At 31.7% G+C, this 16,839-nt stretch overlaps 1 protein-coding gene across 5 annotated transcripts in view; it reads right to left on the bottom strand.

The window, feature by feature from the left end:
• LOC127942129 (semaphorin-4D) overlaps positions 1-16,839 on the bottom strand; it is a 47,003-nt gene that overhangs the window by 16,260 nt on the left and 13,904 nt on the right. For 3 of the 5 annotated variants that reach the window (XM_052537722.1, XM_052537721.1, XM_052537726.1), the window contains exons 3-6: positions 3,472-3,605; positions 1,477-1,622; positions 1,327-1,389; positions 1,082-1,180 (exon numbers count right to left, since the gene is read on the bottom strand). In XM_052537722.1, the coding sequence (XP_052393682.1) occupies positions 1,082-1,180; positions 1,327-1,389; positions 1,477-1,622; positions 3,472-3,605 (442 nt within the window). Of the gene's footprint in view, positions 1-1,081; positions 1,181-1,326; positions 1,390-1,476; positions 1,623-3,471; positions 3,606-11,487; positions 11,559-16,839 lie in introns of all 5 variants that reach the window. The other 2 variants (XM_052537723.1, XM_052537725.1) reach the window with 1 other exon arrangement.

The following is a 16,839-nucleotide window of genomic DNA, read 5'->3' as shown; positions in this document are numbered from 1 at the left end:
GTAAGACGTGAAGATGCATCTCAAAGTCTGAGTTTATTATAAGATAAAGCAAAAATAAAACACAGAACAGGTATAAAGTACAGATTAGAGTCACATGATACAAACCTGACTTCATGGCAACAGAAAGAGGAAACTATTGTATTAATATGCAGAAATGCAGCATTGACAGCATTGTGTTCAAAACACAAGGGAACTTCTAAAAATACCAAAACGTCACAAAGTTTGGCAACAAGTGTTTGTGTTTAATTCTATAAAGCGGAACAACTAGCTCCCAAATGAAAAATAAAAAAATCTAAACACTATTATTATTATTAACTAAATCCAAAACTTATAAATTGCACAAAAAACAATTAAATTAAATAAATAAATATAAATTGTATATATATAAATTGTATATATATAAATTGTATATATAAATTGTATATATATATATATATATATATATATATATATATATATATATATATATATATTTATAAACTAAAAATTGTTTCAAAAATAAATATTTAAATAAAATATTAGATTGCAATTGTAAAATAAACAACAACAATAATAAATAAACCTAAATGTTGCCATGGAAAACAACTGAAACAATTATAAGTTTAAACTAAAATAAAAAAATAAAAAAAACTGAAATAAAACTGAAATAAAAATATTTAAAAAAGTAATAAAAAACTAAAGCGCATAACAAAACAACTGAAACTTAAACTAAAATAAAAATTATATAATTAAAAAAATCTAAATATTAAAGAAATATTATAATAGTATAGAAATAACTAAAATAACACTCTGATTTTTTTAGCTTAAATGTAAAATGATTTTATATTCTTCTGTAGAAGCCATGAATCAGTGTCTTTCAAAACAAAACTGTATTTAACAGCTGAATCCTCAGTGTTATTGTTTTGGATGATTTAAAGTCATTTCTATTGCTTTATGTAACCAAGTTTTTTTCAAATACTTATTTGCTTCAAATGTTACAGTGCAATTCTTTTGGGCGTTGGCTGCATCAGTTCAGGATTTAAAACACTTTCTTGAAAGATATTTTGAAGAAATGGATGCAGTCTTAGTCTTATGTACACACCAGATAATCACAGAGGGGTTGAAACGCGTGAGTCCCGCACACATACAGCGTGTCTTCATCCAGCACTTGCAAAACTCGAATGTAGTTTCGACAGTCCGTCTGTCACACGAGCACAAAACCGTTTCAGTCACAGATCAAAAAACCGTTTCAGTCACAGATCAAAAACAGCTTCAGGATCAAACTTTTACAGTGACGGAATAATCAGATTGAGCTCAATATGATTAAGCTCAGTTTTTCCACATTACCTCTTTAGACTTCCCCTTTAAAATACACATCGCCTTCTCTCTCTCGGGAACTTTCCACGGAAGCTGGAACAGGATCAATATAACATCACAAGAGAGTCTTTAAAAGACATTTCAGCTGCTCAGGAATCAGTTGTGTGTTATAACTCTCACCTGGTTGCTCTTGACCGACACGTTGCTCATGTTGAGCTCGTAGACGGCCTCTCGAGCGCCGACATACAGCACGCCGCGCTCCTCGCTCAGCAGGAGAGTCGTGTAGTTAAACACATCCGGCTCCCAGAACTCCAGCAGATCCACATCTGCACAAACACACACACAGAGCAGCTCACACCAAGCAAAAATACCAAAAATACAGGAAAAATGTGAAATCGTTTTTACTATTTAAAAAAGCTTGTTTCTAGGTGCATATCTGTTAAAATCTAATTTATTTCTGTGATTTTCAGCATCATTTCTCCAGTCTTCAGTGTCACATGATCTTCAGAAATTATTCTAATATGCTGATTTCCAGCTTAAGAAACATTTCTGATTATTATCAGTGTTATGCACTTCCATTCAAAAATTTTTAGTAATTAAAAAAAAAAAATAATAATAATACTTTTATTAATCAAGGATGCATTAAGTTGATCAAAAGTGACAGGAGAGACATTTATAATGAAACAAAAGATATCGATTTCAAATAAACGCTGTTCTTTTGAACTTTCTATTCAACCGTGAATCCTGAAAAATAATAAAGCATCACGGTTTCTAAAGAAATATTGTGTAGAACAACTGTTTTCGACATTGATGATAATCAGAAATGTTTCTTGAGAAGCAAATCAGAATATTATTCTGATTTCTGAAGATCATGTGACACTGAAGACTGGAGGAAAGATGCTGAAAATACAACTTTGACCACAGGAATAAATTACATTTTACAATAAATTCACATAAAACAACATCTATTTGAAATAATAAAAATATTTCACAATTTTTACTGGATTTCTGATCGAATAAATGCAGCCTCGATGAGCAGAAGAGACTTCTTTCAAAACATTACAAACCTTTCAATATGTTCGTGGTTATAATAAATATGCGGAACATTTTCCAGCGAAGCAAGAAAATACATTTATAGATCTGGAATATTTCCAGCTCTCTTTATGTCTGCTGAACGAATACACAAAAGGAAATAAACTTTCCAAAAAGTATTCTGAGCAGTAGAAATATCCCTCTCCAGCCGGTTGTGGTCGAATCTCTTCCAGAGGAGATCCTGATCTCTATAAAAGCAGCAGATGCTTCACTGCTTTTCATTTCATCTTCAGCACAATAAAACACTAACATCGTCTGTCCTTCAGTGTCTGCTCAACAGAAGACAGCATCTCCACATGAGCCAATGCTATTACTGCCATTAAATTAACATTAACCAGCATTATAATCATGTTTTAAGAAAGTTAACAAGCTAAAGAGCACAAATAACCAACACAGAATGAAGCGGTTGAAGACTTTAGGCTTAATAAATTACATTTACGCACTATGCACATGCATAGATTATGATTTATGAGTCACTTGCACACGTGTGTGTGTGTGTGTGTGTGTGTGTGTGTGTGTCTCAGGTTGCTCGAGACCTCCTTTGATGCTATTTGGTTTAAAAAGACCACACGTGTCACTTCCTGTGCTGCTGAAACCAAACTGTACTATATATATACATATATATAGATCAAAAGTTTATAAATGATTTTGAAGAGGACTTTTACGCTCAAGGCTGCATTCACTGGATCAAAAATAAAATAATAATGCAATAAATGATTTAAATACTAAATAGCTGATTTCAATGTGAATATTCCTTAAAATGTAATTTATTATGTGTATTCTGTGCTTATTGCACTTCTGGTTAGATGCTAACTGCATGCATTGTGCAATGACTATAAAGTTGAATCTATTCTAATCTAATCTTATTCCAGCATCATTCCTCCAGTCTTCAGTGTCACATGATCTTCAGAAATCAGAATAATATGATGCTGATTAGAAATGTATTTAGATGCATGTTTTATAGACACAGACCGTTAGACGTCTGCTCTTTTGATCACAGATAGCATCAGCAAACACGTGGCACCTGCACATGCTTCACATCCATTACATCTTTTGACGAGAAAACTTTAACCCTTGACTCACCGTCGTGCTTCCATGAGCTTCTGGGAACGCTGGAGGGTCCATGTGTGGAAACTTCCAGAAGCAATCCCAGAAACACACCTAACACGCTCAGAGCCATGTTAGACTCCGGGATCTTCGGCAGCGTGAGGTTTCCTCTGAGAGAGCGACACACAGACACACAGAGAGAGAGAAGAGGACTGTCAAAACCACATCTGACAGAGAACAAGAAACAGAAATGATGCATGATCAAACAGACACGTGTCTGTCATCGTATCATCAAACAGGTTTTACACATTTACACATGCACAGTGTATAAAAAACATGAGAAAAACACTCAAAGGAAATGAAGTAGTATTGGAAGGTGATTTCAAATTCCTACAAATGATTTCCAAACGTGCTTCACTTTACTGTTGTGTGGAGCAGAGTGCTGAAAGATTCAAAGACTGAAAAGAAAACAAACGGAGCGAAGAGAGAGCAATGTAATAATAAGACACAGGAAGCTCCGCAGAACATCATTTCAACATGTGAACATCATAGCTGCAAGCAAAGACAGACAGACTACAAACTTCTGCTCGCAGCTTATATCAGACACAGGTTTCATTTCTTTCGTCTTGATCGGACAGAGAAGAAGCTTTCACAGAATCCTTAAAACATAGATTTAACAAGAAAGAAACTAAAAAAGTACACACAGTGCTTTTTAAAGGGGAACATCACTGGAAAACTGACTAAAAACAAAAAGAGAAACCACTGTTCAATAACTTATGACTTCACACTGCCCGACTTTAAACTGGTTTAATAATGAAATCTAATCAAAAATATTTAAATATAATAGTTGAATAGCATGCAACTCAATGTTTAGAGGCTCTGACCTCATTGTTTATATGTATATTATATGCAATATTAGCAATACTGAGTGCAATATTATTCTTTTTTACCGTCCTAAAATAACTATAAATATTTATACATTTCCATTCAAAAATTCTGAATGAGGTTTAAAGAAAAAGTATTTTATTTCAACTGATTTACAAATTAAATTGAATGTTAAACTGATTGTTTTTGGTGCCAGAAACTAATATTATAAGCTTGCTTTAAGGGAAAAACTCAGCTAAAGTATTGGATATGCACTCTTTAGCTGGTGCACACTCTTTGTGGCTAAAGACATAAAAAAAAAAAACCCAAAGTGTTTGGAGAGAAACCCAAATGAAATCAAACCGACATGACTGAACATCAACACCACTGAATGATGCACTGGAAATCAAGAGCGTAAAATAAAATAACAATCATTGATCAACAGACAGATGAAACACACACACACACACACACACACACACACACACACACTCCAGTGACCCTTAATGTACAGACATGTGCTGCTGTTGAAGCCAAAGTCCCTAACATGAGGGTCTGCTGAAGGGGCTCACACAAAAACACAAAGAGCCTGTTGTGTGTGTGAGGAGAGAATTACACACACACAGTAAACAATCAACAAAGACTGGGCCTGAGTGTGTGTGTGTGTGTGTGTGTGTGTGTGTGAGCGCATGACATGGCCTCTCACACACTGCACTTTCCCAGAAAGCCTTATTCACATGTCAGACCTGATTAATTAAACACTGAGTCGGTTCTTCTGTGATTCTGTGAGTGTGTATGGAAAAACATACTAATACTCTATCTGCAATATGATGTGTGATTTATATGCATAACATTTTCTAAAATCATTAAAATAAATGGATGTGAATATAAATAAATATAATCTCTCTCTCTCTCTATATATATATATATTAAAGTTAAAATATGTAAAGATTTATGCATTATACTGTGTAAATACATATATAATTATTTTTATAAAAATGACGAGAAAACATGGACCTAATAAAAAATTTACACATTTATATTACATACTTATAATTTAACTAAATATAATTTAATTTAAAAATAATATTATAAAATGTACACATTTATACGCATTTGTTTGTGTATATAAAATTGATCTAATATTTGATATACACAATATAACTGTTATCTTAATAAAAACATATATGCACGGTTAAAATGTATAATCATGTATATTGTAAAATAATAAATTTTAATATATTATAATGCAACATAATATATAAATAATATAAGTTTTCATATAACTTAAATTGTTACATTCCTACTATAAATGCATACCATAATTATTAAAATTGTTGAATGCACTACATTGCACGTGTAATTGTGCCACTTGTAATTTATATATATAAAAAATATTAATTACACTTTTTTTTTTAAATCGTGATGTAATTATGTCATTTTTCACAATGCACAGTACAGAATGTGCTGCACACCACCTACTATTAAAAAAAATATATATTATGCAAAACTATTCAGTATGAAATGATTAGATGTGACCGTTTTGCATGCAGCATACAGTTATGGAGCACTTTCAACACAAATCTCTGAGTCTGTGTTTGATATCTACACAGTAGTTCATGTAGCATGCTATTTCAAACACAGTCCACTTGTCCTGCATTCATACTCTTGATGTCTCCAGAATGTGCAGCACCTGTTTGGTGTCGGCCGCACGCACGGCCTCAGAAGCGCAGGCTCGGTTTAAAGGATGGCGTCCGGCCAACTGGGCGAGCATGTGTCCGCTCTCAAACATTCAACGCCTGCCAGCGGAGACCCTCCTCTCGCTCGGACACAGCCATCGATGCCACTCTCTGCCGACAATACCGCTGCTGACAGCTCCCACAATCCCCCTTCTCTCTCTGCAGTGTGTGTGTGTGTGTGTGTGTGTCACTGCGGATCGTTCTTTAGGTTTCTGTAGCTTCTTTCTAAGAATCTGAGAGTTTATCTTTCACCCTCAATCTGTCCACTCCTCTCTAAACATTTTAAATAAAGAAAAAGAAAGAAAAATAAATATTCATCTTCTGCATTTGATGCACAACTTTGCATTTAGCAGATGCTTTTATCCGAGACAACTCAAGGTATTTATTTTATCAGCTCATTCCCTTGAATTTGTGTGTGTGTGTGTGTATTTAAATATTACATGTATTTATTTAAAAATACATAAAAATATATAAATAATATAATAGATATATAAAATAATTGTATTTATAATTTTATATTGTAATATAATTAATATACACTTTAATATATTTTAATAAATAATTACCCATTACCCAATTGCAGATGAGCTTGCTACATTACATATTTACAAAATAAAAAATATTTACAAGTTTTAGTTAAAATGATATTTGGTATTTGCATAAAATAATGGCGTGTATAAATGTATTTAAGCCCAGTTAGGCGATGCATTTCTGAGCAAAACATGTTGCATGTTGACCTGAAATCACACAGAAACATATCTACAATCCTGTGACCACAGCAGAATACAGTTACTGATAAAACTACTCCGAAATACTGCGGTAGTTTGGCATCAGATGTGATGAATCTTTCATGATATCATGGCTCTGTGGAGCAGCAGCGTGCAATTAATGCCCCGTGCAACAAAACACTAGTTAAACTACAGTAGCCATCAGTTCACACTAAACGCATCTAAATACTTTTTTGGTGCCACTGTATGTATGTAAATCTGCTTTACAATATCCTTCTAAATACAGCGAGCTGCAGCACAGCTACGGTCAAGCCTTAAATAGCGTCAGGACAGGAACTGTAGGTAATGCAAAGGACAGAAAATAGCTGCTTCACATGTAATTACAGCCGTCCATCTGCACAGCGCTGACCTGACCACACCAAAGCCTGACGAAGGGGCAGTCCCGGTAAAAACGTACATTTAGGCAGAGCTACGGAGACCTTTAAAATACACACGCTTTTCATGAGCTGCAGGACGGAGCAGAAATGACATGTGAGGTGCATTTAAGAGGATAAACACACACACACACACACACACACACGCACACACACGCACACACACTCGTGTCACTGTGCTGTAAAATATAATGACTACCTCTGCTGAGTCAAATGAAAAACTTCATTTTCAACATCCGAGTGTCTAAACTCTTAAAAATAAAGCTTCCTAAAATGGGTTTTATAGATTGATGACATAAGAGAAGCTTTTTAAAACAACCTTTCAAATTGCTTTCAAATGTTAGAAGAGAACCTACGTTTCTCCCGTGATAAAGAAACGTTCAGTTCCCATGATGATATGAAGTTTTTATCATGTCATTAAAGAACCTTTAATGCCTTAAAAGAAACCTACTGTATAAAAACTTCCTATAATTTAAGCAATCATTTAATTTGAAGGTTCTTTTATGACATCACAGGAACTTAATGGAATTATAGGAACTTAGAGGTTCATTTAGTGACATCATAGGAACTTAAATGTTCTTTTATGACATCATAGGAACCTATAAGTTCCTATAAAAGCGTCTGCTAAAGATTAATGTGAATGTAATGATCCTATAGGAGAACTTTTAAGTTCCTCTGATGTCATAAAACAAGTTCCTATGATGCTATAAAAGAAACAAATGTGACCCTGAAGCACAAAAGCAGTCTTGGTAAAAAATTATCCATTTTTCTTTTGTGCCAAAAAACAATAGGATATTAAGTAAAGATCATATTTCCTACAGTAAATATATCAAAACTTAATTTTTGATTAATAATATGCATTGCTAAGAACTTCACTGTGACACATTTAAAGATAAAGGTTGTCAAATAGTTGTCTCCCAGCCAAATATTGTCTGATCCTAATAAACCACACATCACTGAAAAGATGATTTATTCAGCTTTCAGATGATGTATACTTCTCAATTTAGAAAAGTTGACACTTAAGACTGGTTTGTGCTCCAGGGTCAGATATGATTCCACAAAATAATCAAAGTTCATATGCCATGAAAGAATCTGACTGTGGGGGTAAATGAGGGTTTTGGGTGTTGTGATCTACAGGACTTTGATCGTTCAGGAGTTTCTAATGACAGAAATACAGAAGAGGAACACTCTCTGTAAAACAGAAGTCCAGGAGGATAAGAGAGGAACTGATCTTCGATATTCACAGGCTATTAATATTCCCTGGCGGCAGAGATCAGAAGCAGAAGTCTGGACTGTGAAAGACTTTAACCTTGACGAGACTGGACAGTTTTCAGCGAGTGCTGGTCATCATGAGTGTGTGTGTGTGTGTGTGTGTGTGTGTGTGTGTCTCCACATGCGCAGGAATCTTCAGTTTCTCTCGGAATATAAATAAATCTCACACACTTAGGTTTAGGGGTGGGTTATATTACGACACGAGCAGAGTTTTGGATGAACAGCAATACAACAGACTGACAAAAACTCAAAGCAGCAGAAAGATTGGGTTTCTGTAGCTGCGCACCGCTCTCAGGTCGTACAAAACAGGATTTTACTCACCGTTTTATAACAACACAGCCTTATTCACAGTTACATAATCTCACATTCACAGCTTTCAATCCAGTCTACACGGATTATTTACTGAACATTAACTACAGAAACGACTCGTGAAACTAAACCATGCACAGTGTCACAATTCCAGATATTTTAATACAAGTATCATTTTTATTACATTCAATTGTATTCACACATTATTTGTTTAAAAACATTAGCATATTACGAATAAATATTAAAACTTAAAATATATATTAATTGTATTCATACATAAATGTACTTTTATTTTCAGTGTTATATATATATATATATAAATTGAAAATGTCATTTATATATATGTGTGTGTGTGTGTGTATATATATATATATATATATAATTCATTATGTAGATATATTTTTATTTTATATTTATATGTATGAGATTTTATATATATATATAATACAAATAAATATAAAATAAAAAATATATCTACATAATGAATATATTAATGACATATATATATATATATATATATATATATATATATATATATATATATATATATATATATATATAACATTTTCAATTTCATTTCATTTCCTTTTTATTTTTATTTTATTTTATTGTAATTTAATTTAATGTTTTTTATATATATACACACTATATACCATTTATTTTTTATTTTCTTATATTTATATCTATCTATTTATCTAAAATAGGCTGTATATTATAATAATAACAATTATATATGTATATTTATACATAAATAGTCTAATTCACAAAGACGAAATAATGACTTATGTATGCAAAAAAATTTTAATTATATATGGGGAAACAAAATGTTTAGAATGAGCCCTTTTTTAAGTTAAGAAGACTTCAGATGAACTCAAACACCATTGCAGACAATAAAAAAAGCTGAATGAATCAGAAACAGTGTCTCACACAGAGCTGACAGTGAATCAAGCCCCTCACAGCGGGCCGCACTGAAGCAGCGCTTTTATACATCATTCTGTTTCCTGTTAATTAAGGTGCCTTTTTCTGCCCTGACGAGTCTTTAAAACAAGAGTAAAACCCCATGACACTCCTCACTGTCACACTCCATGCTCAGTATTGTAACGCGGCACCATCTTTAGCATGACAGCGATTTCACGCTCGGATTTAAGGTTCAGGATGGACAAAAAGCCGTTCTGGGCTCTTTTGTGAAACTCCCAGCACCTCCACAGTGTTCGCCTGGGACTTGGCAAACGTGAGAGTAAATGCTCATTTTGACAGCCAGACACTGATACAGTTCATTCCAGACTCCTGACGACCCACAATGCAACAAATTCTGGCCAAGAACCGTCCGTCAGTTTAAATACTCACATCCCACTAACAATAAAGTAGCATTATAGATCGCTCGGATGAACAACAAATCACTCTGAACTCTGGATCAAGTTCTACTGAAGAATGTGCTACAAATCTTTCTCATTTCAGATCCACAACATCAACTGTGTGAGAGACTCTGGTGATCTTTCGCTTTGTCCAAGCCCTCAGATGCACTATTTTCAGCAGCTGGACCAGAAAACGATGTAAAAAAAAAAAAAGTAAATAAAAGTTAAAATAATTTAATTAAATTAAATATAACTATCTTATAAAAACTATATAAATATAATATATCTAATAAAAACTATATAAATATAACTTTTATTAAATTAAATATCAATAAATAGATTATTAAATTAAATACAAACATAAAAGTTAATAAAATAATTTAAATACACAAAATAATTTAATTAAATATAACTATCTTATAAAAACTATATAAATATAATATATCTAATAAAAACTATATAAATATAACTTATAAAATTAAATATAAATAAATAGATTATAAAATTAAATATAAACATAAAAGTTAATAAAATAATTTAAATACACAAAATAATTTAATTAAATATAACTATCTTTTAAAATATAATTTTATCTTTATAAAATTAAATATAAACATAATTAAATATAAATAAATAAAAACAAGTAAAAAAATTTTCACATGACAAAATTTTTAAAAAAAATTATTATTAAAGAATGAAACTATGTCAGCTGTGTGTCAAAGCAACCTCTGTTTATTTTCATGTAGTTTAACTTAACGCAATAAAGTAACTAATACTGAAATAAATAATTTTAGGCATTTGAAAAAAAAATTAACATTTACCAAAAAGTGAAAAGGGAAATTACAAACGTTAAAACATAAAAAAGAGCTATAATTCCATCTAATGATAGTTAAATGATATAATTGCTAGCAAGGTATTGGTTAACTCATCAATAGCACAATAATGTCACTTTATTATAGTAATCAAACACAAGCTGGATATATATGAGAGAGAGAGAGAGAGAGACTGAAAAAAACAAACCCAAATGTACAAAAAAGAAATAAAAGGCAAAGAACCATAAAGCCAAACAGAAAAGATTAAACAAAGCCACTCTGTGGACTTTTGCGAATGAAGAAAAGAAGGTAAACTGCAGAAAAAGTAGAGAGAGAAGAAACCTGAATACAACCAAGGAGAAAAAGAAAAATCACTTGGGATGGACGAGAAGGATTTCCACCTCAAGCAGAAGATCAAAATGAGGAGAAAGAAACATGCAGGTTTAAAATGTGGCCATCGGGTTACATGCATGATGTCATCGCATGCAGCTCAGCCAATGAGAGCGAGCGAAAGCCCCAAAGCACACAGGATTTCTGACCTGTAACTCTCCCACGATGCTCGACAAGACCTGAAGATCCGTCCTTCAGAGAGAACTATAAAATCCGCCGGCTGAAGAGAGACACAGAGATGAGGAGAGGGTTATCATGGAGTCACACACTGAACGGATGGACGGATGAATGTTAAAGAGAGGAAACACACAGAGACCGTACACATGAGAGCATAAATGAACACATATAAACTTATCTCTAAAACACTAGCACTGATTTGATGTTAAATATTATCGGTATTGGTCAGATATTAAAATCATATCAATTCTAAACTATATATCCAAAGCATTAAGCAGTTAGCCATCTTTATTTACTTAAACAATACAACATTGTCCAGAATATCACCTGAAACTAACTTTAATAACATCATGTCAATCATAAAACACTCAAGTGGACATTAGCAGCAGCGAATCTGCCTCCGTTCACACACTCAAAATGAACTCACGTGCAATAGCGGAAATAATAATGTGTCACATTTGAAGCAAAGCAATCATAGAGATACAGATGCGGACAGATGCAAGATCAGACATCAGATACTGGATGCCCTTCAAAAGCTTGACACAAAAGTACAGTTAAAAACAAAACAGCAGTAGAGTACTGTAGCATGTTTCGTAAAACACCATTGGTCTAAACGCAAATGTCATGATATCGTCCTCGTATACAGGAACAGGAAGTTTATCCACGTTCGGTTTGATATTATAAAAATGAAATCCTATTAAGAAAACTGCTTAAAAATCTGCGATTAAAGACTGAGGTGGTTTATCTGGCTGCTAAATGCACATGGGGGGAAACCGATAATCGGTTTCACTTATATCTGCGATGCACAAAACACGGACGGAATCGAGGAATCCAGTCATAAAAACGGAATTTACAGTTTAACGCGGAATGTTGCGGAATTTGTACAATTTTGAATGAATTAATCAAAAGTAGGTCATTGCACTTACATCAAATGAACTAATATCTGTAAGAGAGTGACTCTATAAATATTTTACAGTTTGATTTGTGTAAAACTAACGTCACATCACATACACAGAACTGTAAAGGTACATCAACCCGTCAAAATAAAAGTCCGGTTTAATTTAAGGACATGTGTTTGCCAGAAATGTTCAGCAGAATGTACATGGCCTCCTACTACTACTAAAATTAAACAAACTATTTTTTAAGGAATAATAACACAATATTTATTCCGTGTTTTATTTTATATAGTAGATCCCCTTCGTTTACCAAAAAATAAAAGTTTGCTTAATTTTAAATAATTAATAGATTAATTAAATGAATGTTTTATGCCTTCATTTGATAACCAGAAAAATGTAAATACACAACAGAATTTCCAAGCGGAAATAAAACATTTCATAGGGCCCTAAACATGTAATTGTTGTTAAACTTTTAATAAATTAATGTGAAAATGTATACATTTTATTATTTTAATTAATTGGACATGCTTTTTAGTTAATACAATTTAATTTAACCCTTAAAAAGGAGAAAAATTAAAACAGAAAAAAAAACACAAACCAGAAAAATTTAAACGGAAAAAAACGGAATTTGGAAAAAAATAAAAAGCTTATTGTTATTATAATACTATAAAATACTATAAAATATAATTATAATAATCAGAAATAAACGGAAAATTCAACTATCCGATAATCGGTTTTACTTATATTTACTGCAAATAATTTATTATTATTATACTATAAAACTATATCTTTTAACAATTAAAAACAACAACAACAATAAAAATAATAATAATTATTATTAATAAATATTTTCCACTTCATTTTTTTTTTCTATATTTTTCTTATGTCACACTGTAAAGTACTTAGAGTTGCATTTTATATATGAAAGGTGCTTTACAAATACAAGTATGTGGAATAACAATAACGATAATGCAATAATAACAATAAATCTTTATTAATTATTATTTTACTTTTCAACTATTATTATTGCTATTATTATTATTTAGTACTATTACTGTTATCATATTATTGCAGCCCTATAAACAATACCTGATATCTGATTAAGAAAATTGCTAAAAGTAAATATAAGTAAAACCGATTAATCGGTCCATTTCTATTGAAAATAAACTGAATTGTCAATTTATCTCTGATCTATGATTAGTTTACACTTCTATGTGCTTTTAGCAAACAGTTAAACAACCACAGGCAGAGACTAGCCTTTAACTAACTACTACATCCTTCAAAATCAAACAAACACAAGCTGAAAATGAACAAGTAGCTACTGTGTTGTTGATTAGTTCTGGTTCTGATTCATATAACTGAGATCATTAACCTTTGCTGAAGAAACAATCAGCTATACACTTTAATGTAGGTCAGAGAGAAAGCGCTCAAGCGTCTGTTAACCGGGACTGAGGCAAGGGGTGAATAAACCAGCCAGAGACAATTACTGCAAGTCATGCGGACGTAATGCCAGCACACACAAACACAGGCCCCGTCCCAATTATCCATTATACTGCATGCTAATTTCTTCCTGATGTCAGTCCAAATTTGATTCAGTGCTTCATTTGAGTGATGCATCCTCACAAATGTCTGCATATATCAGCATTAACTTCAGATGGATCAATTGGTCAGAAGAGGAAAACAACAACCTGAGAGACTTATTTGGAAAATGTGGTTTAGATATGAATGATGATATTTAGACGTAATGACCTCAAACCTCATTAGCGGAGCATCAGAGCAACTAAAAAGCTACTTTTTACTTTTCCTCAAGCTACAGGTTGTTGTTGTTGTAGTTTTAAAACAGTCATAATGAAGTTATCAAAAACACTCTCCCAGAATGTGGCAGTACTGCAGACAGTCATTTTAGTAAATGTGTGGTTTTTATATATAAAAAAAAAAGTAAAAAAAAAAAAAGTTTCAATCAATTCACTTGATTTTTAGTATATTTTTAAAAAATTGTAACAAATGAACTTTCACTGAAATACTGCTGTTTATCATTATATTAGTTTAGTTATATTGATAAGTGCTTTCATAATAATAATAATAATAATAATAATAATAATAATAATAATAATAATAATAAATGACTTTATTATTTTATTTTACTATTATAATTGTAGCTCCTTTCATACATAAAACACAGCACAGAGAGATTCCCAGGAAGGAATTAGCAAGAAAATGAACAGAAAATAAATATGAATTTAAAAAAAAAATAAATAAATTGAATTCATTAAAATAAATAATTCATTGTATCGCCCCTTATTAAAAATAAAAGTAATTCACAGGTAAGCATTTTTTTTAAATGACAGAAAATATTAATAAACAAGAAAATAAATATATAAAATAAATATGAAAAATAAATTATAAGTAAATATTTTGTAATGAAGAAAAACATTCATATAACACTTATTTGTACAGCACTGCTTCAGGGTGACAAAAAGAGAACATAATAGAAATAGAAATGCATTTAATAAAAAATATTTAAAAAGAAACGCTAATAAAGGGAATAAAATTAATAAAGACAAAGGGAAACAGTCTAATAAATAATAATCAAATAATTTATTTTTATAATAAAACACGACAAGCTCTTATCTCATCTTGTTGACCTTCAGAGCATCCTTCCTCTGGTTTCACACACACACGCACACACACACACACACACACTCGTCCCGCCGTGGCAGGTGTCGGATCTCTTGTCAGATCACTGACAGCGGCCTAAAATTGATGAGCTACGAGTCAAAGGTCACGTCACGTTACAGCGAGAGGAAACGGTCGCACGCCGCTTCACACATCACGCACAAAACGTGTCTCCAACATCCGGCGACAGAGCCATCCGTCACGCTCAGAAGAGCCGGAGGAAGTGAAGATGTCACAGGTCGCCCTCTTCATAAAGCAGAACTTCTACTATTGAACAGAGACGACTATTCGATTGTTGGTGAGCAGATCGGAGAACAAACGCGTGTGATTGATGAGAAGACGACCGCAGCACTACAAAACTAGAGCATGATATTGTTAGATTTCAATTGCTCAAGCACAGCTCTCAGAGACAGAGATGAGTTATTAACAAACTTGAGTTCTGGTCATTCATCTCAAACCCATATGAATAACTTGTATTATTTGTTTCATGCAAAAAATCTTCCCTTCGAGAGTTTACACTTCAAGACATTCAAAGATGTCGTCCACTGACATCGAACCTGAGGTCATAGACATAGATCCCATGTTAAGACTAAGCTAGTTTGATTAACTAGCAGGTAACCAACTCAGTCTTACTTTTGTTTTGTTTGTAATTTACTTTAAAAAGATATGCATATACCATTCTTGCAGAAAAAATAGGGGTCTAATATTTATGACTGGTCGAAGCGTGTCTTTAGGACTTAAACCAGTTTTGAGCGCTATAATGGAAGACAATTAATCAAAATAAATCCAAAATCACCAAAAGGCTTGGTGCGATTATTACATTTTCAGCCCCAAAAAAATTTCCGCCAATTTTTTTTTAGCTAATTTTCTCCCAAGCACTTTCCAGATAAAAGCTTGATAGTTTAACAAGTACTTTTAGTTTTTGTTTATATTCTATATTTCACAGGGAAATAATATGAATTTCTTTAGTTTAACATTTTTATATATTTTTTTAATAAATATTTGAACTTTTTAAAATTTTCTTATCACTATTTTTCTAAGTTTTCCTATTTTTTTATTTATAATTTCTTATACTTTTAATTTTAATTTTATTATTAAATATTATATTTTACAGTTAATTATTTCAGCATGCATTTCTTAAGTTTAATAATTTTATATAATAATAATAATAATAATAATAATAATAATGATTATTATGATTATTCACCTTAGTTTTTTATTTTCTTATCACTATTTTTCACATGCCACCCATGAGAAAAAAATTGAGCTCTATTTTATTTATGAAAGGTGTTTTTCAAATAAAAGTATTTTGAATATATTTATTCAATATTAATTTATTATTATTATTATTATTATTATTATTATATCAATATGAAAATCAATATGATTATATAAAATCATATTGATATATAATCAAATTTCATATTTTATATAATTAATTTTAAACTAAACTGTGCAGCCCTACAAACAAACACTTCAAACTTTTTTTATTGCATTTTAAATCACAATTGCAATCAGGAAAATTAAAAAGAAAAGGAGCCATAGAGAAGGGAATGGTTTTTCAGAGAATTATACTCTCTGAAACTTATATTAACTTATATTTTTCTCTACTTCTCATATAAAGTGATTTTGTGATTCAGAAAACTACTCATTCTGGTCATTTTAAAAAGCTAAAAGTCAGTCAAAGTCCCCATTTATTTTCGTCAGCTATATGGAAACGAGAAGAATGAACGATCCTCCTTTTGTTGTTCC

This window comes from Carassius gibelio, chromosome A21 (genome assembly GCF_023724105.1).
Source record: "Carassius gibelio isolate Cgi1373 ecotype wild population from Czech Republic chromosome A21, carGib1.2-hapl.c, whole genome shotgun sequence".
Classification (NCBI taxonomy): Eukaryota; Metazoa; Chordata; class Actinopteri; order Cypriniformes; family Cyprinidae; genus Carassius; species Carassius gibelio.
Note: the sequence above shows the minus strand (reverse complement) of the source record. Positions and strands in the feature narration are given on the sequence as shown.